The sequence below is a fragment of the Lycium barbarum genome, chromosome 6 (assembly GCF_019175385.1).
Source record: "Lycium barbarum isolate Lr01 chromosome 6, ASM1917538v2, whole genome shotgun sequence".
NCBI lineage: Eukaryota > Viridiplantae > Streptophyta > Magnoliopsida > Solanales > Solanaceae > Lycium > Lycium barbarum.
In genome coordinates, this window is record NC_083342.1 from 103638218 (window position 1) to 103661702 (window position 23485).

Here is a 23485-nt window from a genome sequence, read left to right on the forward strand (position 1 = left end):
TAGAATTTGTACTATAATGGTTTGGTTTGGTTTGAATTCAAAAAAACTGACTTAATTGGTTTGGTTTAATTTTGTTTTAACCAAAAACAGAGTCAAACCGGACCATGAACACTCCTATGACAGCATTCTTAAAAGATCAATAAATTCAATATCATCATTTTTCTTCTTTCTTTCACAAATAGTCCCTCACACATGCATTTTGCATTCAACTTTTTTTTTTATAGCGGCAAAAAAGGAATAGAGCGAATAAATAGATGTGATAACGAAGATTAGGCTAAGCTTGATGTTTGGCTTATCAAGAAAATAAGGGATAATTCATTTAGGTTCAAGGGGGTTGACTAGGGATAAAAATAATTAAGGAAGGTCAATTTAGGTCATGATTCAACAAGGAAGGCCTACTTTCATTTCTCAACTCAAAAATCTACCTAGAATTTCGCCTCAAACCACATTTAAGGCAAGTTCTAGATTTTCGAATAAGCAGGAGAACTGTACAATATAACCTAACAACACAATACACTTGGGATCAATAAACATTATAATTTTAATCGCCAATAAACAAATATGAGGTTGGAAAGGTATTTTAACCCATGAATGATACTCAATAAGATCTGTTTTTTTCAAAATCTCATTTTAAGAAAAATAAATTTTAGCCGACTTATTTATTATTATATATTCTAAAAAAGCGTTCAATTCAAAATGTTACGACTATAGCAAAGAATTGAACAAAGAAATCTATGAAAGTGTAGAAAAGTAATTATGTTACAAATTGAATATATATATATATATATATATATATATATATATATATATATATATATATATATATATATATATATATATAAATATTTCTTTACCCCCACATTTAAATATTGTCATGTCCCCGTGACAAGTAATTTTAAAGCAAGAGGAGGTAAAGGGGCTCCCTTTTTTTTTTCTTTCTTCGTGAGCTTGTGAACTGCACCCCGAGTTCTGCATCACTTTTTTTTTTCGCTCCATGGGGTTGGTTCCCATCAGAGCTCATTTGGCCAAGAAAATTACAAATTATCTTCTTTTTCCGTACATCTCGCTCTTTTTTGGCCTTGTATCGAGCGGACAAACAACCATGCATGATGATCCTTAACTCCATTTTGCATTTTTCGCCGGGATCTTTCCATGCATTTTCCTGAAAATCCCCAATAATAAAATCCACAAAATCATAATGATCAAAAGAAATTGAAAAATATTGGTCAAAGAATATTTCATTTGTGTTTGTGATCTTTTATTCTCATTTTCTTTCAAATTATCCAATTTATGTGTATAAGAAAAATTGGGAATGCACTCATCACCTTCTAATAATTCAAATTCAACCAAACCTTCCTTTAATGTCATCTCCGTTAGATCTGAATCTTCTTCTTGAGTGCTAGTCTCTTTCTAACAAGGCTCGTCTTCTTGAGTGTATTCATTCTCACATGACATTGTTTCATTTATTTGCTCACCACCAAAATTTAAAGAGTTTACCATATTTACTAATTGATTCAATTTAAAAGTCAAGTTCATAATGGTTGTTTGGGTTGATGTATAATTTTCTTCTATCTTTTCTATATAACTAGACAAAGATTCTTCAAAAAAAAAATCTCCTCTTGAGGTGGTTGACCAGATTGCTTTGATTCCACACAGAATTTAGGTATTGATTGCATTCCGGATTGCAATTGTACCCATAAAAATCATTATACCTGTAAGCACTAGAAACATCATGAGATTGTTCAATAAAAAAAAAATAGAATTACCTAATTGGCATTCATGAGTGAGGTGACTTCCGCCACAATATTCACAAATAACAGACCTTTGATTGATTAATAGCTCAACGTCTTTGATTCTCCTTTGGTTGATTAATTCTTCAATATCTTTTAGTTTTGCAGACATACCATATGAGAATTTGACTGAAAACTCTACCTTATCGGGCAGAATTTCAAACTTTACCTTAAGGCAGCTTATTAGGCGGAGTTTGACAGCAAACTCTACCTTATCAGGCAGAGTTTGACTGCAAACTCTACTTAAGGCAGAGTTTTTCCCTCAGGCATAAAGCAAACTCTCCCTTAAGGCAGAGTTTTGCCTTCAGCCATAAGGTAAATTTTTTTGTTTTTGTTTTTACTCAGCTGGAATTTTGCAAAATTCCGTCTTAAGGCCTAACTTTTACTCGAATATGTCTACTTTTGCTATGAAACTCTGCCTTATGAATTTTTTTTTACTAAGCCGGAGTTTTAACCCCAAACCTCGGAATATTAGGTGACGGGTAAAAATTAAAGACCCGCAATTTGGGGGGCAAAAATTAAAGGTCAGTGGCTTTGAAGGGAATCCACGCAAAAAAAAAAAAACAATTTTGGCTATATTGGTAGACAAAGTTGTAAAGCGGCATGTAAAATTTCTCATAGCATAAAGAGTACCCCCACCCCCTCAAAAAAAAAAAAAAAAGCAAAGAGCGAAGTCTTGATTAAATGTACGGAAAAGGGTCAAAAATGCCCTTGAACTATGCAAAGTGAATAAAAATGTCCTCTATTCGAAGTTTGGTTCAAGAATACTCTTAAACTCTATGAAATTGAACAAAAATGCCCCTATTGTTACTTTATTGGGTCAAAAATGTTCTTTTCCTAATAAAAACATATATTTTTTTCCTTTTAAACACATTTTTTTTAAAGAAACCTTTTCTTGTTTCTTTTCTTTTAAAAATCCTTTTAACTAATAAAAAGGGGAAGTAATTTCTGTTCTTCTTAATCTCGTTTTATCAATTAAAATAGAATTATGTACTTTTTTAACTGATAATATAGGTCATACATATAAGATCATAGTAATCCCATCACTAATTTTCATTTATATAACCATAAAAAAATTCCTAATAAAATAGAAAATATTTTTATTTCTTAATCTTTTCCGAATTGAAGTACGATAAGCATTTATTGATATAATCCTTGGTTTTAAAGTTAAATACAATAATCATAGTGCCATAAAACAGGTAAATTTATTACATGCTTCAAATCACAAAATATCTTTAAGATATCATCGATGGAGTTATTGTTGACCCTTTTTCATTTTAACTTTAAAATTAAAGATTACATCAGCAAATGCTTATCCTACTTCAATTTGGAAAAGATTAAAAAATAAAAATATTTTCTATTTTATTAGGAAAAATTATTTTAACGTTATCTAAATAAAAATTAACGATGTGGTTACTATGATCTTATATATATGATATATATTATCAGTTAAAAAAGTGCAAGGGGTAATTTTATTTTAATTGATAAAATGAGACTAAGAAAAAAAAAATTATCTCCCACTTTTTTATTTGGTAAAGAGATTTTAAAAGAAAGAAACAAGAAAAGGTTTCTTTAAAATAATATTTTTATAAAAATAATGTGTTTAAAAAGAAAAGAAACAATATGTTTATTAGGAAAAGGGCATTTTTGACCCAATTAAGTAACAATGGGGACATTTTTATTCAATTTCATATAGTTTAAGGACTTCTTTGGACCAAACTATGAACGAAGGATATTTTCTTCCTTTTGCATAATTTAAGGGCATTTTTTATCCTTTTCCGTTAAATGTATATCGACAAATGATCAGCATCAATTTTAATATGTATATTTTTAGGCGACATACTTGTGTTCTGTCCTAGGGTCAAGTGCAGGTATAGTTGATGTTGAGATCATCATTTAAACTATGGTCATAGTGCATAGAAATTTACAAGACAGCTATTCTGCAACCAACTTAAGTCATACGAGTATTTGAAGTTTTGCACGCATTTATGCAAACAAACTTCACACATTTTTGTCTGAAGTAGTTTGGCATGCCATTCTCAAATTGCGAACAAAATATTTGAAGTTTGGCTTGGGAATGTCAAACTTCGAACAAAATATTTAAAATTTGGCTTCACAGTCTCAAAGTTTAGACAAAAAAGTTTAAATTGTGGCTTGATAGTTGCAACGACATCACTTACCTCATTTCATTTCACTTGTGGTACCTCATATTTCATTTTATTTTACTGATGGAACTTCATTTCGTTTTGAGTACCTCTTTGTTTTATCTATGATACCTCAATTCATCCTATTCATTTCTCAACTTTTTAGCCAAGTAAGCGTGCAATATCTTTTGCCTGAAGTTTGCCAACACTCATTACCCGTTAAATAATTTGAAAATATTGAATAACTTAAATAGCAATTGAAGCTGGATACCAAGTGCAATTGCTAGTTTGTCCAAAGTTCTTTTCCTCGTGGGCAATCTCACGGGTCACTTTTGAGCAGCCTGATGGGCCAATATGGGCTGTTGAACATCACGATTCAACTTGGGCACTGCTTAAATAAGCTCATCAGTGAAGTAATTGGAAACCCAACACAAAATATCCCTAAAATGTAAAATATTTATCCACCCATGTCCCCTCATAAACTAATTTTGCTTCTTACCCAACCGGTCTAAAATATTTCCCCGATTACCCCCTCGCCCAATACCCTTTTTTTATGATACAATCGCAGTATATTTATATATTATGATGATATCATGGAGTACTAAGACAAGGACAGAAGCAGCAGTCCTCCATGTTATTATCTCAGTATATTTATGTACCACGATGGTATTACGGAGGACTGAAGATTGCCTCATTGAAGGACTGAAGCAGTCCTCCACGATACCATCACAGTATATGTATATAAAATAATAGCATCATAGAGTTTTTTTTTTTTTAAGAAAAGCGTGTTTTTTAAATAAATGAACATGATACAATCTTAGTATATTTATATATCATGTTGTATCATATAATTTTGTGGACATTTTGGGTAAATAGTTTCAGGGGCATGAAAGTAAGAGGGGTATGAGCGGGTAATTATTTTGTTTTCAGGGGACAACGACGTTCTTTTCCCAAAGTAATTCTTGCCCAACCCGTCACAATTTCGACAGTCCACCAAATATTGTAATTTTTATCTGAACTGAAGATTAATCAAATATCCCATTTTACTCAATAACTAGCCCGAGATTGAGATTTGTAGATCAACAATTAGCAATTCTCTTGGCTTTGGGGGAGTTGAAAGTTATTTCTTTTGAGCCCTTTCACGTTAGATATATGTCGCAACTATGAGACGCTTATGATGCATTGATATGTATTCCTTTCTGGTATTGACGGATAGCTCACCCTATTATGATATGCCACCTTGCACCTCATTCGTGCTTTAATTTTCATTTTTGTCAGGTTGTGTTTAGCACTTCTTTTGTTAGTCACAGTGGACTAGGCCCACTCATGATGGGCTTGGTAGTGCATATATATAAGCCATTTTTTTACCATTTGTGTCATACTGTTATTTTGCATTGAGAGTTTAAAATTTGATGCTAGTGGGATCCCTGATGAAGGTGATGGCCTTGTGCAGTTATGTTATTTGACCTATCTTTTTTAACTCTGTGGACAATGGGATGTTTCTTAACTTGGATTTGAAACTTTGTAGGGAAGAAATGTCATCTCTAAGCTGTGAAGGATGTTCCTCCTACAAGCCATGCTAGTGTTCTGTTGCAATGGTAATGTAAATTTATGCCTTCGCATTTTCTTTATAATTTGATCTCTTCATGTGTATAGTTTTTTTTTTTTTGCATCAGTTGTGCTCTTCTTTTGTTTGGCTTCTATTATTTTCTACCTTAGCTGGTTCTAAATATCATCACTGTGGAAATACACATTTTTATATTTATGTCACAAAGCTGTACTTAATTATCTTAAACAAAACTTGATGAAAAGTTGACATAAAATGACTGAGATCTCAGTAAGATGCAATAACATGAGGTACTGGTTTCTTTTTCTGTTTCTAGTTCTTTTGTTTTTCTTATTGTCTTTGCAAATGTTACCATGTACCTTGATAACCTAATGAAATCGTAAAATCACTGATTTGGAATTATAGGTAATATCCTCATAAAAGACTCCTGATTTCTCGTGTTATAGAAGGAAAAATATAAGTACATAGTAATGATTGTTACCAAGGAAGTAAGCAGTTCAGCAAATGTAACCAACTTTTTTTTCTGCATATATTCATTCTCAACATAATGGAAGATCATACTCACTATCTATATGATCTGCTTGCTAAAATGTCTACAAAATTCTTTTGAGCAAGAAATGTGGAGAAGAAGATAAAATGATTGAATTTTTTTTGGATTTCTATTTTCTTTTTTGTTCCTAACTATTCCCAAGCAATTGCCTTGCTTTGCAATTTTCCATATCCAGCAAAAATCTAAATAAGAGAGATGTGGTTTTCTTGTTCTTTTTTGGTCTATGCACTACTAGTTGATAAGATTTTTACTCTGCCCAAACAGTTATCTTTAGGCCTACAATGAGGCAAATACATCAATGGGCAAGTAGGATTTTCCCTTTCAAGCCTGCAAAAAAAAAAAAAAAATCAGCAATCAATAATCAACCAAAAAGATATATAAATAATCAAAAACCTGACTTGAAGGGAAATAAATGGAAAAAAAAAGGGAAGAAGATGTAACTTACTCATAACCTAGAAGAAAATAATGGAGAAAAATAGATATTTCAAGTTTGGCAAGGTCATTTCCTGGGCATAATCTGCTTCCTCCTCCAAAAGGAAGGAATGTTCCTGCCTTTGGTGTAAGTCCCTACAAATTCACAAGATAGCAAAAATTACAAAATCCATAATGGTTTAAGCAAGTTGAATATTTTTCTTTTCTGGAAGAAGGGTAAAAGGGAATTATTCGCACCCAGTGTTTACACCAAATCACATCACTCTATAAAACTGTATTATTTACCTATGTCTATATAAGTGATAACATTTGTAAAGGTATCATGTATTCATTGACTAGTGTAAACACCGGTGTGAGTAAATTTTTAGGGAGGAGTGGTAGAGAGTTTGATGTAAAGCAGAAGGTTTGTTAAACTTACGTCCCATCTAGAAGGATTAAACTTCATCGGGTCATTATAGATTTCAGGATCTAAATGAACAGACCTAAACCACACCAAAACCTTCCATCCTTTGGGAATGGTATAACCTGGAAAACAAGCCAGTTAAGTTTTGTTAGGCATAACTTGGTTTTTACTAAGAAAAAAACAGATCAGGAAATGTTACTATAACTGACCATGAAGGGCAACATCTTCCTTCGCCTCCCGGAAGACTACAAAGGAGAAGGTAACCACACGAAGAGTTTCGTCAATCACCTATAAAGGAGCAACAAAGTGGTTTCGTTACATTAATAATAGATTGGCTAGAGTTGATATTCCAAGAATGTAAAAAATGAATACTACAAAATTTACCTTTGAAAGGTAGTCCATTTGCCTAATTTCTCTGAGGGTCACCCCTTTTTGATCGGCTGGCCTATTTTTAACAATAGCCTCTTGCTCTGCCTGTTTTTGGATCAAAGACATAACCTCTTGAGAAACAGAGAACACTCTCAAAGTGTACACTGAAAATTGTTTCAAAAAATGGGAACTTTTGGCTACCTTAGCTTTTTTTAGGACTTCAGGGTGTTTCTGCAGAAAATGTGTAGCCCACATTGTAATATGACCAGAAGATTCATGACCAGCATTAAGGTACATCACTAAAACATCAATAATCTCCTCATCATTCAATTTCCTTCCATTCTCATCTTCAACTTCTAGTAGAATATCCATCATGTCTTTCTTCTCTCCTGGCCCTCTTTTTTCCCTCCTCTCCCTTCTGTCATCCACTATCGATTGGAAGATCGCCACAAGCTTTTTGCGAGCCTGAAATGTACATATGTATGCCTTTTAACACTATTGCAACAAATTAGAGATGATTTTTCACGCATACATTTATCATTTAATGACAATTTCTAAAAATGTGACAAAGGGTAAGGGACATTTTCTCATCTTATTTTGAGATAGAAAAGTAAAGTTGCAAAAAAGATTAGCAATATCGCATAGGGGGATTTACCTTGAGTGCTTTATGATAAGCAAATCCTGGCAGGTTGATAGCCATTGCTCTAACACCATAATTCAGAGTTGTGTATTCCTTTTCTAAAGCATCCATGACTTGTTCACTTCCAGAACTAAGAAAAATGTGCATAATAATCTGAAAAGTTAGTTTTCTTAGCTGTGTTAAGAACTCTATTTGTCCCATGGATGCCCATTTATCCAATGCTGATATCACATTTTCTTCAATATACTCTATGTACATCGCCAACGCCTCGTGCCCATTCACAGGTGCTGCAGTTATTTTCCTTAACCATTTGTGTTCTTCATATGAAATGCCAATAAATGATTTTTTACCAATGAGTTGCATAGTGGAAGTAGGCCAGCCAGGCTTGAAGGCTTCATCATCACTTAAAACTCTCCTGCAAGCTTCTGGTGTTGTGACGATAATACTTGGACTACCAAACATCAATGTTTTGTACATTCCTGTCCGTCCGTATCTACAATATACAATGGAAAAATCAGTGACGTAGCCAGAAATTTTAACAAGGAGTTTAAAAGAAATGTTGAGATTCAACATGTGACCTGAAGCAAGTACTAGATCACTTTTGCTATTACACTAAAAAATCTCTTTTATTAAGGGAATTCGACAATTTATAAAAAAGAATGTTATCCATATGCACAATATAATTTTTTGACGAAAGAGATTCTGATTCTCTTTGAATCATGTATGTAGCCACCCTCCCCCCCCCCCAAAAAAAATGGATTAGATACATTTCTTTTTTCTTTTCTTTTTTTCTCTTGAGGATACCATATATTACAATGGAATTGTGTTTTTTTTTTTTTTAAAATAAACTTTGGTGATATCCCTTTTGTTGTAGATCAAGAATATAAGATAGGTAGCCTTTTTTCCCAAGTATAAACAGAGAATTAAAATGACTCAGTGGGGGCAGGTGTTCATTCCCTATCTATCTTATCCAAGATGCACTTTTTTATCTTGTCAAGTTGTCTACCAAAGTAGTGGCAACAAACTAACGATTAGACCGTACTTGTGCGATTATTGTTTCAAAGATAAGATTTAGTGGTCGTTTGGTGCATGGCCAAAATTATCCATTATTCCGGGATTAATTTATCTCATATCTTGGGACTATTTTATACCATTTAGGATATGGTATAAAATAGTCTCAAGATAAGTGGTATAAGAAGGTATATCTCAACTTATACCATGAGATGCATTTTATACTTTATTTGGTACAAGGTATAAATTTATTCCAGGATTAGATTAAATTTATACCTTCTACCAAACATGGTACAAAAATTAGTGCTGGGATATCCCAGCTTATACCTTCTACCAAACGACTTTCACCATGAAAAAAAGTAAGTTAGTTTATTGAAAAATCGCACGTCTGGATATTGTTAAATATATTCTTTTTCCACTCTCAGGCATTGTTTTAAAAGGCAGTGTCAGGACTCGCCCCGAGGCGAGCCTCGGGACAGGGCAGTGGCAAAACGCCTTGGGGCTAACGTGCAGGGCTTAGTTCCTATAAGGCTTACGCCCTAAGCGCCCAACCGTACGCCTTAAACACGCCTAACGCCCAGCGCCCACGGCTCGCCTAACAGTTCTTACACAAATTATAATTTAAATTCCTTAATTAAAATCATTCACCCTCATAATTGTTTAACAAAATAATGCTACTTAATAGTTTTTCATCTATAGAAATAGAAGATTGGGTGTAACTCATATAACAAGTTATAGTATTGGATATTTACTATTTGAGAACGTCGTGAGGGTGAATATCACTTAATTTAAAAAAAAAAAACACATAGCGGAATTGTACATTTTCACTTGTCATTGATCATAAGTCCTATGTATCAGAATTATCATATAATTTTATTTTTTGTTCATGAAGAAGTTATGTTTTAATTGTAATATTGATAAATTTTATTGATTATTTGCTTATAGGGAGATAAAATGAATAGTATGATAGTAATAATGTTTTAAGAAACTGTGTTTTTTTCCGTGTTTGAAAGTTAAAATGTTAGAATTGTTTTGCATTTCATAATAGCTTTTATTTCATTATATTGTTTATACTTGTAAAATTATGTTATATATAATTACAAGTTATAAGCAGTGTATAATGGATTGCTTTGATCATTTTTTTGTGAGGATCAAACGCGCGCGCGTGCTCACACACACACACATATACATATACATATATATATATATTTCATTTATTTACAGTTTTCTTTTATTTTTTTATGTAATTTTACCTATTTAAAAATATTTATTGTAATTATATTATTTTAAGAAATACTAAAAATTAAATACCTATGGGGCTTACGCCCCGTGCCTCGAGGCTTACGCCTCGTCGAGGCGTATGTAAAACGCTCCGCCTTACGCCCCCGCCTTTTAAAACACTGCAGTCCCAGGGTGTCTAGTACTGTTATAAAACATTGAAATGTATAAGCTGAGACAATTATTCTTATCTCCTCGAGATCCAAATATTATTCCATTTCCACGCACCCACCCCGTGACGGAGTCAGGAATTTGACGAAGAGTGTAAATTTTCTTCTCACTTGTATTAAGAGTGTGCAAAATTAAATATATACTTATAATAGTTAACATTTAACCTATGTACACCGCGTAATTTTTCATCCAAGAGTATCAACTGGACCACTCTTTGCCTAAGGTGGCTCAGCCCATGCCCACCCCCTCTTCGCCTAATGGAGTGCCAAAAATGAAATATTCACTCAAAGCAAACAATATTGAATCACAAAGTTTAAAACTAGACAAGTAAAAGAAGCATAAAAGACGCACTAACATTGTTTGGAACTTTGGATGATGTCATAATACTAGAATTGCCCTCTTTACAATACAAGTAAACAGGAAAAAATAAAAGAAAGGAAAAGGCCGATAAAAGAGGAAACCACAGACAAATAGTGGTATCACAAAGTTGGATCGTATGAATTTGACTAAGATAAAGATGGGACTTTTATGTTGTATAGCCACCCATCAAAATAATTGTCAGTAAATATATATTTTATATTTAATTGGTGTATTTTTTTTGTATATCTGATCAACGGCTGTTATTCTTTTGGCGAGCGGTCAAATGCTAAGTTCTCCTAAAATATGATGGTCTACAGTCTACTAAAATAGAGAAAAATGTTGATAGAAATTCAAGACTCAATGGGCTGAAAAGTTTCGACATAAAAGAGACTAATACCAAACATCAAACTAGTCTTTTTCTTCTTTGGGTTTTCCGTCTCACTTTTTAGGTCAAGTGCTAAGAATTTTTGCTTTTTACTAATATGTAAAACTTAAAGTTCACAAAACTTTAATGTCAAAAGGGGAATGTAAGTTGATACTCCATTGAAAAAGGAGAAACTATAGAGAATATTATAATGTCGTTTTGTTCTTGTAAGGCCAAGAAAAGTGACAGGTAAAATGACAAAATGTTGCCTGCCTATTTTTCTCGAATTAATGAAAAGGTTTTTGAGGCATGCAATAAGTTTCCTTTTCCTCTTTTTCTTCCTCTTTTGTTATTTTTTCTCGACTAGTGTCACCTCACTAGACGACACTAGAAATGAGACAAATGGTATTTTTACCATATAGAATTACAGCCAATGGACAACTTGCAGAACCGCCAAACAAATCTCCACTTTCTTAAGTTATATTGGCAAGTTCTTTCTTTTGAAAACAATTACCAAATCAAAGGTACAAACTTCATTAATTTGAATTCATAAGATATATGATTAGTTTGACATTTTATAAAATTCCTTATAACGAAAATAAAAAAGAAATGATCTCTTAAATGACTGATTCAAATTCAAGATTTTTGAATTTATGACTGGAATTTTTCTAGATCAGGTATGTTGTTCAAGTGTTGCAGCATTAAGAATTTAGACGTGGATTTTGAAATATACATTTAACTTAACATTTTATAAGAAAAAAATTAAAGAAAACAAAGTGATGATCCAACTTCAAGACTTTGAGTTTATAAGTGGAATCTTTCTTGGTCAAGAGAAGAAACAAAATTGTGCTTTTCAAGTGTTGGTGGTTGGTGAAATATACATCTAATTAATTTACACACATAAATATATATGGTTCAACCATTGAATTCTGGATTTTGTCGAACTCAAAAATTTATGATCGAATACACCAATGTGTTAGAGAGAGAGAGATGACCTGGAAACAAAGGAAGAGATGAATGAATCAGGATTGCTGGACTTGAAAGCTCTGAGGAAGGACCACATGGTACCAATGAAAGGCCAACCTAAATCACCTGGTGGCAATGATAACCTCATCTTCTTATCACCACCCAACTTTACTTTTTCATAGTACCAAACATTTACACTCGAAAGCACCCATCTCAAACCCAATATCACACATACAATAGTCACCATCATATCCCAACCAAAGGCCATTGTATTAGCTTAAAGCTTAGTTTGATGACTAATGATGACAGAGATAACTATATATATAATGGACACTAGCTAATTGGTTACTTTTTTTGTTTATTCCTTTTCCAAGGCTGAAAGAGGAAGAGGAAGAGGAAGAGGAAGAGGTTGAAAGAAAAGAGAGAATGAGTTTGAGATTCAAAGACATATCCCTCTCATGAGTCTCTATCTTTGGTCCTGTATTGCAACACTTATTGTCTATTTATAAGTGTGTGATAATGAGGAATTTTAACATTACAAAATGATTTTTGGGTTTTAATATTTCTTTTGTACTTTCTTTAATGCGAGTCAAAAAGTATGTCGCTTTTTATACGAGAAGAATTTTTAAATGTGGACACGTACAAAAAAGTATAAAGTAAACTGATCATTTCGAATTCACTTTTTACATGAAAGGAAAGAGTAGTAAAAAGAAGATGGTGAGTTTCTACTTCAAGACTTGTAAAATTTTGCACCCTGTTGTGCCCATGTACTGTGAAACTGTAATTCATGGAGTTTTTTTAAGGATATGTTTTCGAAAAAACTATTTTTGTTTAGATCACTATTCGATGTCTCATAGATATTAAGAAAGTAAATTTAAGTTCTTTATACTGACATTGCGTTAAGAGTGTGAATATTAGGGTCTTTGGTCTCCTTATATGATCTTAAGCAATTCCTCTCGTGAGCTAGCTTTTAGGATTGAGTTAGGCTCAATATGGAAATTTTCACAGGTTCTTTGAAATAGTTGTTTAGTAAATGATTTTTTTTAGTTTTTTGTAATTAATGAATTTTTTAGATTATGATTTTAATTTTTTTTAAATTAAAAAATTTATTAGAAAAATAAGATCACAAGCTAAAATTTTGTAGACATTGACGATAGTATAATATTTTATTAGTCCTAAAAGCTACATTTATACAAATTCTAGAAAGAGGGACATTAATATTTGTATGTCAATTTTTTTTTTTTTTTTGGTGAATTATATGTAGGCAGGTTGAAACGGTTAGAACATATGCAGAATAGATTCGAAGAAGAAGAAAACCTTGAGGCATGAAATTCACTGACCTTAAAGAAATATTGTTTGTATAGTCTTTAGGGGATACAGCAAAGTTTCTTCAAAAATCCTCAAAGCCAAAATGTTACTCTAGAATATTTAACCACTTCAGAGTAACATAATTTATATAAGAAGAAGAAGAAGCCCATTCCGAAAAAGGTACCTTTTTTTTTCTTTCTAAAAAGGTTCTTTTGTCTGAACAGATGTTTCAATTAAAACTTAAATTTAAATTAAAAATTTAAGTTTTAAATAAAGTAAACCGGTAACATAAATTAATTATGAAAATTAAAAATAGTCTTTTATTTAAAGGTCTGGCCTGCGCCCAACCCCAAGTCCAAATTTAAATATATAATATATACAGTCAAATCTCTCTATAGCAGTATCGTTGGGTCCAAATTGTTTTGTTGTTATAAAGAACTATTGTTATACACCTATAACAGCATTTGCCATTTAAATAATATATGGTTTTTATAGGCAAAAAAAATGCATAAAATCTATTTTTTTATTTTTTAATGTTGTAAGAAAATAACAAATTATTTAAATTTTAAATCTCAAATATATGAATGCTTCACTAACTAAATATTAAAGAAGGTTAATACAATTTCAATAAATTCAAAGCTAAATGTATAAAGTTTTAAGCTCTAAGGCACACATTTAAATCTACAGTACTTGAAAATTAAGTTATTTCAAGATTGATGGGAAATTTTTTATTGTAGCTTGTTTCGTAGAATTCAGTCTCTTAGTGGTGATATAACGCTTGAATTTACGAAGATTTACATCTAAACTTTCAGCAAACGGGTATCCAATTGTTTTTCCTTGAAAGGAATCTAAGAGTTGAACTGTTGAATCTTCTAACCTAGTCCAAGTAGCAATAGGTTTAGGTTCTTCGTCAGCATTTTCATTGTCGTCTTCAGCTTCCATATTCTCTTGTTCTTCCATTCCAATGATATGGACAATAATCCTTCATTAGTGAAAGCTTCAATGATAGGAAGTGTTTCATCAAAGTCCACATATGTATTCATCTGTACTATTCTGTCATAAATATAGTATATTAAGGTATCAAATTTAATATGATCAAAATCTATTCTACTTATTATTGGTAATCATAGATATTCTATTTTTATAAAGATCGTTAATAATTACATTACCCAAAAAAAAAACAGATAGTTGTTATAGGGGGGTGATTTTACAAAGAGCGTACTGTTATAAAGTTGGATGTTGTTGTTATAGATGAGTAAAATATAGCATAAAAAATCAATAGAGAGGTGTTGCTAAACGCGAATGCCGTTATAGAGAGATCTGACTGTATATTTATTTATTTTACACACAATGACATTTGGCTCACTTATTTAAGTACACATAAAGGGTCAAAGCACTTGAACCTTTTCATTTCTTTATTTCCCATTGATGTGAGAAAATTTCCCTTTACAAGTACAGACTGTTCAACAGAAACAAGTGTGAAGCAATATTTCATGAACAAAAATATATTTTAAAATACATTTTACCTGATACGATATACAGTTTATATTCTTACAATCAACACGGCGATCGACATACCAGTTTTAAACTTTTAAGTTTTCTAACAGTTGTCGCTATTTCTATGTAGTATACTTCAGAATATATATAGAACACGACAATGGAAGTGTTGGGAGGAGGACTTTTTGCCGGCCTATATATATTCAACTTTGTATTGTCCACTCGTCGTCATTAGCATGTAGTCTACTTTCTATCTTCTTATTGTTAATAGGGATAATAACATTAATTTAGTCTCTTAATTATTAATAAATTTTAATTTTAATCCATACAATTAAATATATTTAACCGTAATTACTTGAAATGTGCAAAGGTGGATCCAGGATTTGCAGATGACAGAGGCACCACCAAAGGCAGATGCACGTTAATTGAAGAGATGTCATGCAACAATTTTACTAAAACACCCATAGAATTAATGTACTAGCGTATAAATACAAATTAAATGGCATATCCATATGAAACTTGTTTTGCGGACTCGTGGTGTGGACACCTCTTTACAAGCATTAGGTTGCTTTTCGAAACCTGCCAACAACGTCTTCTTTTTATGCATCTTTTTCAATTATCAACTAAAAACAAAAATTCAAAAAAAATGTATTGTGCAGCCTAGGTTCGAATTCGGGTTGCATGGCCAAGAAAAAGGGCCTAAGGGCAAGCTGACCAAATGGACCACTCCAGCAAATATTCATTTGCTTGGGAGGTCTTTTTAAATATATGATAGATATTTAAGGTATATATATAGAGAGAGAGAAAGAGTTTTTTCCGAAGTTACCGGGGGCACGTGACACCTTTCGTAATACGTTAGGTGCGCCCTAGGAAATGTGCACCCTTGATTCTAGGAGTGGGCGTTCGGGCCGTTGGATTGGATATGAAAATTTCAATTTTCGGATTGAAGAGATTACAATCCCAATTCAATCCAAATAATTTGGATTGGATTGGATTGGATTATTTAAGTTCGATTTGAATCTTTCAGTTTTGACTTTTAAGCCTTTAAGGTAGGCTTACTAGGAACAAAATTCATGTACCCCAGTTACCAAGTTACAGGTCTTACCTTAATGTGAAATCAAATATGTGGATTCAGCAAAGAGTTTTTACTACTAAACCAAAAAGTCTCAAATCACATAGTTCAGTTCTACATTATTCTCTCTGTTTCATTGGAAGCTACCTTATTCTAAAAGAATTGAAGTAAACTCCAGCTTTTTAAGTTATATTATATTTAATTTAGTAGAAAATTTCATATTGAACTTAACATTATAATGGGTAGTGTCGTAAGGTACTAATTTATTGGACCTTTGGGCTCATTAGGATTGGACACATATAAGATGAGTAGGGCTAAATATAAGGTATAATAATTTCAGATTTTTGGATATCCAAAAATCCGAAATACTAAATCACTATCCAAAAAAATATAAAAATAAAATCCAAAGTCCAAAAATCCAAACCAAATATCCATAAAGTTCGGACTTTGGTTTGGATTTCGGGTTGGTCCAATCAATATTGACTACTTTAAAATCTAGATAAAATTAATTAAATCTTTCCCATCTTACTCTTAGTATTAAATATTTTTTAAAATAGTCAATATTGATTAGAATGTATTTATTGGAGAGAGATAGCGGTAAGATAATAAAATGCATCTTTTATTTATGATTTCTTAAGAGGTGTGCAAAAGGAAAGTGATCAAGTAATATGAGACGGAGGGAGTATGGGATATTTGCTCCATAAGAAACAAGAAATATAATAAAATATTAATCGGTACATTTTTAACTATGTAAATTTATTTCTACATTCTGAACTAGTAGATAAATGTCATTGCGACAAGTAGTGAAAACGAAAGTAACAAAATAATACTCTACAGTATGTATTTTAGAGGATAAAACAAAAGATGTGACGTATCACACTCAAATTATTTGAACAAGGCATAGACTCATAGTTTACAATAACTGAAATTATTTTAAGACATAGAGGCCGTTTGGATTGACTTATAAGTTGGTCAAATCAGCTTATAAGTCATTTTTAACTTATTTGGGTGTCTGGCAAAATAGAAAATAACTTAAATTAAATTAAAAAGTGCTTAGAATAAGCCAAAATCAAGAAGTTGCTCAACCCAACTTATTTTTTTTTTGGCTTAAAAGCTATTTTGGTTTGATCAATAACTTTACCCTTTTATCCCTTATATTTTCTATTAATCTCAATACTACCCTTACTTCTAAAAATCCTTTAAGCACTTTTATCCAAACACGTAACTGCTTATTTATAAAATAACTTTCATCACTTACACTTAAAAGTCACTTTTTTTCAGCTAATCCAAACGGACTCATACTAGAGGGACGAAAAACAAAAGATGTGACAATTCACACTAAAATTATTTGAACAAGGTCATAGTTTTCACTAACTGAAATAGTTTTAAGATATACTAGACTTCACAGTAGCTGAAATAATTTTCAGATACACTAGAGGGACGAAAAACACAAAATGTGACAAATGATCAAACTAATTCATTTGCAATAATGTCATAGCTATCCCTAAACACAACCTCTTCCTTTTCTTGTTTAGACTGACATTCTTGTAGTCTTCCATCCATCAATTTTAGCAAAAGGAGATGCAACAAAAAACTAATGAATGGAACAGATAATAAAAGCACTAAATGGGACAAGGTGGGGAGGACACACACCAGATACTTGCAACGTAGCAAAGATTCTTTGTTTCACTTAATTTAACCAATTTCAATACTGATCAGAAGTTACAATAATTCTACTTGCGATGAATTCAACTATGTCTCTTAGCTTAAATTAAGAGAAATCAGAATTTCAATTCCAAGAAATGCTTGGTAAAAACCTCAATAAAATTACACTATGTATCCTAATTAGGTTCGAATTGGTATATAATCGGCTACTCGCAGTAAAATCATCAAATTTATTTTTCTAATCACAATATTAATATTACCCTTTTACTTCATTTCAAACAATATTGTTTTTTGCTATTTTCCGGCCAACTTTACCGATTTTATTAAAAACATTATTTAAAATTAAAAGAGGTCCATAACCCAAATAATTTATTCGTATTTAAATTACTCGAAATTTATTAATATGACTTCATCACTGACGTGTCCATCACTTTACTGATTGCAATTCTGTCAATCCAGGTAAGAAAGATATATTAAAATGCTAAAAAGTGAGAGATATGCTGCTGCTGCTACTACTATTTAAAATAATAAATGATGGGCATGATAAGCTCACAACTCACAAGTGGCCAATACTATAGAAATTTTCGCTAAGTTCTTTGAAATAGTTGTTTGGTAAATTATTTTTTTAACTTATGAACCTTTTAGATCACGGTTTAAAGATCTTTTTTTAACAAACTAAAATTTCATGAAAAAAAATTAGATCACGGGTTAAAATTTTGTAAATATTAGACAATAATATAATATTTTATTAGTCCTAAAAGGTAGATTTATACAAATTTTAGAAAGAGGGACGGAATCTAAACGATACTTAAAAAGGAAACATTTGTGTAAATCATGATCATTCCCAATATTATAGCTTTCCGGGATCAAATTTTGGTTAAGCATCATCACTCTTTCCCTTAATAACATCCCTTTCCCTTGGACCTTGCTTATGTAACCTGAAACATGGTTCTATTATTTTATGTTTTTACATTTTCTTTACATGAAAAATTACGTAACTTAAACCTACTAATTGTTCGTTTTAGCAATACTTTTAAATTATTATAAAAAAGCTAGATTTTCATTGTGTTGCTGACTTTCACTATACATGTATGTATGTATGTACGACGTCTAGTGTAGTCAGTGGCGTACGCATAAGTTTTCATAAGCAGTGTCGATATTTAAAGAAGTAAAAAAAAAAATTACTATAATGGCGTCATATCTTAGAAAAATAAATTTAAGCTGAATTACAACTTAAAATATCAATTCAGATAGACTTTAGATAATTTCATAGAATTCAACTCCAAAAGAAAACGATGAATGTTTTCAAGAAATTTCAACTAGAAATAAAAATGAAAAAAAAAAAGGTATATTAAAAGAACTTACATTTGAAAGAGCAACACACAACACCAAAAATTGCAAAGGCACTTTAATCTCCAAAAATTACAAAGTATAAAAGTAAAATGAGTAAATTTTCAAAGTTAGAGTTTTAAATTGCTTGAGTAATCCAATTTCACAATATTATTAAATTATTTATTGACGGCTACGATCATATACTCCTTGTTAGGTAAAGAGTTGCGGATTCCAGCTCAGTTTAGATATTGTTTAGGTAAAAAGAGTCAAGTTAGAAAAACATAATAATGCTAAATCTTATACATAGAATGAAGTTGGCTCAGGCGGATGGCTCTCTCTCATTTAAACAAGCGTCAAGGGTTCAAGTCTTTTTGGCTTCTTTATTTTTAGAAAGCCAAAAAAAAAAAAAAAAAAAAAACAGAAAACATGCTGTAAAATGGGGTCGAACACATGACTTCAAGGTTGCTATTGAAGAGCCTCACCAATGAGCTACCTAAGCTACATTGCTTGGCGCTGTCATCTCTTCATATTTATTATTTCTGCAAAGTATTATTCATATATAAATAAAAAAAGTTCCCGACCAAGGGGTGTCGGATGACAACCCTCGGATACACGTGGGTCCTCCCCTGAGTGCAGTGGCGAAACCAGAATTTTCACCTAGGGGGTTCAAAAATATGAAGATGTAAATACACAAAGAAGCCAAGGGGGTTCGATATCTGCTATATATACATAAAAAAAATAATTTTAATCTTATATATACACTGTATTTTTTTGCCGGGTGGAGGGGGGCAGGGGGGTTCGGATGAACCCCCTAAAGCCTACTTAGCTCCGCCCCTGGTCTAGTGTATGTACCTATAATATATGTATGCATGCATGCTTATATGATTGTATGTATGTATGGTATGTTCTCGGAAAAAAACTGTTAGCTATGTTTTAAACACTAAATAATATGATCATAATTTGTTATTAAGGACATAAATAATGTTATTTATGAACCTTTCTCATTTATGTCCACGTCAACTGTCCACCATAATGAATCCACAAATTGAAAATCTAGAATCTTACGTGATGATCATGTGGTGGTAGCTAGGTCAGTGCACGAATCGGTTCGGTTCGGTTTTGGCCATCATTGAGTTGAAATTTTGAATTTCGATTTTCTAAAATTCTCAACAAAACTCGACCCTTTCTAGGTCCAATTCGATTCGTTTTTTATTATTTTGGTTCGGTTACACAAATTGATTTGTTCGGTTTGTTCGAAATTTAAACAAGTAACTATTTTCATTTCAGTTATAGAGTAAACATAACAAAAAAATAATGAGATCGTAAATTTGCAGCCTTATAACCAAGACATTAACCAAGAAAAAAACATAAACTTGCAAGGATAATAGCATATAAATAACAAAACAAGAGTTTGACAACTTGTGCAAGCATACAAATCCGCCAACACCACATTACATGTACCAAATTCATAATCTAGCATTTTGCAACTTTCAAGCAGACAAGCATAATAACTCAGTTTGCATCCTCAAAAAAAACAAAAAAATAAATAAATAAAAAAAACTCTAATTTGTACGGACTAAGATCAAAGAACAAACAAAGCCATGGGTGGAGGCAATGGCCAAAAGGCAAAGATGGCTCGTGAGAAGAACGCTGAAAAGACGAAAAACCAAAAGGGAAGTTAGCTTGAGGCCAACAAGAAGGCCATGAATATTTAGTGCAAGGTGTGCATGCAGACATTCATTTGCACCACTTCTGAAGTTAAATAAATATTACTTCACTATAAGTATTAAACGCATATATAGTTAGACTATTAGAGTATTAGTTATATTAGTCATTAGTCGCATATAAATTCGATTTGTTTGGATCGGTTCGGTTGATAATTGAAGCCAACTGTATCCGAACCGTTAAACCGTAATATTTTACAATTGCATTTGTAAATCGAAATCGAATTGTATTATTCAAATTAAATTATCCGAATTGTTTCAAATCGGTTCGGAAATTCGGATTAAACCGATTTGTGCACAGGCCTTGTGGTAGCTAGGATTGGTTCTAGACTTCTAGCATACCACAATAATAAATAAAGCAATAATAAATAGTTGAAGTCGCAATTTTTAAGTAAAAATCTTAATAATTTAAGATATTGTACAAACTTTGGAAAATTTAGACCTATTAAAAGTTATTAAGTCGTTATGAAAGAAAAACAAATACACTAAATAGAATGATTGAATTGTTCATATTAAAATTTTCATTAAAATACAAACATATGAAAGCCTAAAAAAGTTGTGAGTTGTGACTTCTGATTCGTGATTTCAAGGACGAATCGTAATTACGTTAGCCAATGAGTCGCTTATCCTGGTTCCGTATTAAGCAGACAATAACATTGATTGAAAAGGAAATAAAATCGTCCACTTAAGGAAAAAATAAAATATGAAACATGAGAAATTTGGCGTTTTCAGTATTCTCTATCTCACTTCAATTAAGATGCACTATTTGATGGACATGAAACATGAGTGTTAGTTTCACTTTTGTATTTTAAAGTGTAATACTTAGTGGAAGAATATTAAAATAATAATTGAAAAGTTTGTTTGAGGAGAAAATATCTTGTCCAAACTTAATTTGATCAGTTAAATAGATCTACATTCTACCTTTTGAAATCTTATTAAATATTTTTTAATAGGATTTAAAGTATTCTAGAATATCTCAAAAACAGTGTTATATGAAATGATTAAGGTTTAGCTTGGTGTGTGACTGTGTCAACGAATCCGGTGCATAGATTAGAGTTCAAATTTAGCAGAGATCAAATTACAAGGTGAGTGATCCATCTACTTAAGCCTCCGTGGGCCTCTCATCAACATATGGTGGTAGAAGATAGCATTTATCCGGTGAAATAATTCAGGTGCATGTAAGTTGATTCAAACGCTAGCTTTCCCATTAAATCTAATATCTAATTTTTTTTTTAACACCTAAAATTTGTTAAATACTTATTAAAGAATATTTACTTCCGACTTAAATGGCCAAATATATATCTAAAAAGTATTTTAGTAAACATAAGGGACCATTTATATCATCATCTCGTAATTTTATATATGAAATTACGACGGTTTGAACCGCGATATATTATTTCACCTTTTGCATATTATGACAGTTAAATCATCGCAGTTAGGGGTGTCAAATGAGCCAATTAAGTTGAAATTAGAGCGTATCAAAATGGGTTGAGATAATAAATAGGCGGGTTATTGATGTCCAAAAGTTACTTGGGATGAAACGGGTTGGGCTAAAAAGCAGGTCATAACCCAACCGGCTCAATTCTTACAAAGTTTTAATTTCTATTGTTTGTTCTTTATAATATTTTATAATTTTCTTTCTTTATTATAACTATATATAACATATGAAATAAAAAAAATGTATTTTTGAAAATATTTTGAGAAGAATTTTTATGGGATAATTTGGGTTGCATATCAGCCCAATTTTATAAGGGCTGAAATTACTGAGCTAATGATTGAGCGGGTCAATGATCAGCCCAAGCTTGAATGGATTGGGCAGATTATCTTTTTATGAACCGATTTTGCCAACAATAATCGCAATCAAGAACCATCTATTTTTGTTGGGGATCTTAATAGCTCTGTTTGTTGGGTACCTGAATTTTCACTTTGTTGGTAAGAGTTCTATTTGCCACCTTGTGATCCCAATTCCCTACTCCCCTAATAAAATGTTTTTTTTAAAAAGAACCATATATTTTTATATACATTTGTTTGGTGAGAAACATTACTAATTATGACGTAACATCTCATCTGGCGAAAACAACTGCGGATTTTTGAGGCGCCATTGACGCATAAAAGCGGCTTGTCTTATACCACAAAAAAGAAGTAACTAGCCATAACACTCTCCCTTTATTATGGTTATTATTTATTATTTTGTGGTAGTGATTAGACTCTAGGGACGCAAGTGGTTAGTTTGGATGGAATGGACCATGGAATCGGGATATACAACGACAAAAAATGCAATTTACATGGCTCCAATGAGGCATGCACTATCCTAGGTCTATCTATTTAGTAGCCAAATTCAAAGTACTGTATTAGCATTTGACTTGTCTATTGAAATTGGTCGAAGTGAATTCATTGTACACTAGCACAGATAAGGTTTACAAGTTTTCTTCCGCCAGCTTAGTTGTCTTTAATACCAAAAACATGCATACATATTTTCGTATTCTACTTTCACTTCTTGTTGTGTTTGGAAATTTAACTAAAGAGAGCATGACATTGACATGTCGTCTTTGACTCTTTGTTCCTTGGCCGATGACCGTCGGGGTCCTCGAGACGCATACTGAAAAAGAAAAAGAACTCGATCCCTATTTTGGCACTAGTGTTGATTAAAGGTGTCAAATAGGTTGGGTTGAACTTATAGCCTGTTTGCCAAGCTTATTTTCCCTCCAAAAATATTTATTTTTTCAATAAGTGCTTATTTGAAAAAAAGTGAGGTGTTTGACCAAGCTTTTGGGAGAAAATAAGTGCTTGTGGGGAGTAGCAGAAACAGTTTTTCAGAAACTAAAAAAAACAGCTTTTGCCC

The 23485-nt window shown here is 31.9% G+C and overlaps 1 protein-coding gene across 2 annotated transcripts; it reads right to left on the reverse strand.

Annotated features, from left to right (window-relative positions):
- Positions 1 to 5907: 5907 nt before the first annotated feature.
- Positions 5908 to 12514, reverse strand: LOC132645157 (ent-kaurenoic acid oxidase 1-like). 2 transcript variants are annotated; one of them, XM_060361954.1, is made up of 8 exons: positions 12075 to 12514; positions 7911 to 8388; positions 7457 to 7720; positions 7271 to 7360; positions 7096 to 7174; positions 6902 to 7008; positions 6497 to 6618; positions 5908 to 6378 (listed from the first exon to the last, which is right to left on the reverse strand). In XM_060361954.1, exons 1-8 carry the CDS (start codon positions 12311 to 12313, stop codon positions 6273 to 6275), a joined length of 1485 nt encoding a protein of 494 aa, XP_060217937.1. In that variant the 5' UTR covers positions 12314 to 12514; the 3' UTR covers positions 5908 to 6272. The 2 variants fall into 2 exon arrangements, with proteins under 2 accessions (XP_060217937.1, XP_060217938.1); XM_060361955.1 differs by lacking the exon at positions 12075 to 12514 and adding an exon at positions 8474 to 8619.
- Between the last annotated feature and the right edge of the window lie 10971 nt (positions 12515 to 23485).

Coding starts and splice junctions, on each gene's coding strand:
- LOC132645157 (XM_060361954.1), bottom strand. CDS start 12,313: ATGGCCTTTGGTTGGGATATGATGGTGACTATTGTATGTGTGATATTG. Junction 8,389..12,074: donor ATCTCTTCCTTTGTTTCCAG/GTCATCTCTCTC, acceptor TGTATATTGTAG/ATACGGACGGACAGGAATGT. Junction 6,379..6,496: donor TATTTTCTTCTAGGTTATGA/GTAAGTTACATC, acceptor TTTTTTTTGCAG/GCTTGAAAGGGAAAATCCTA.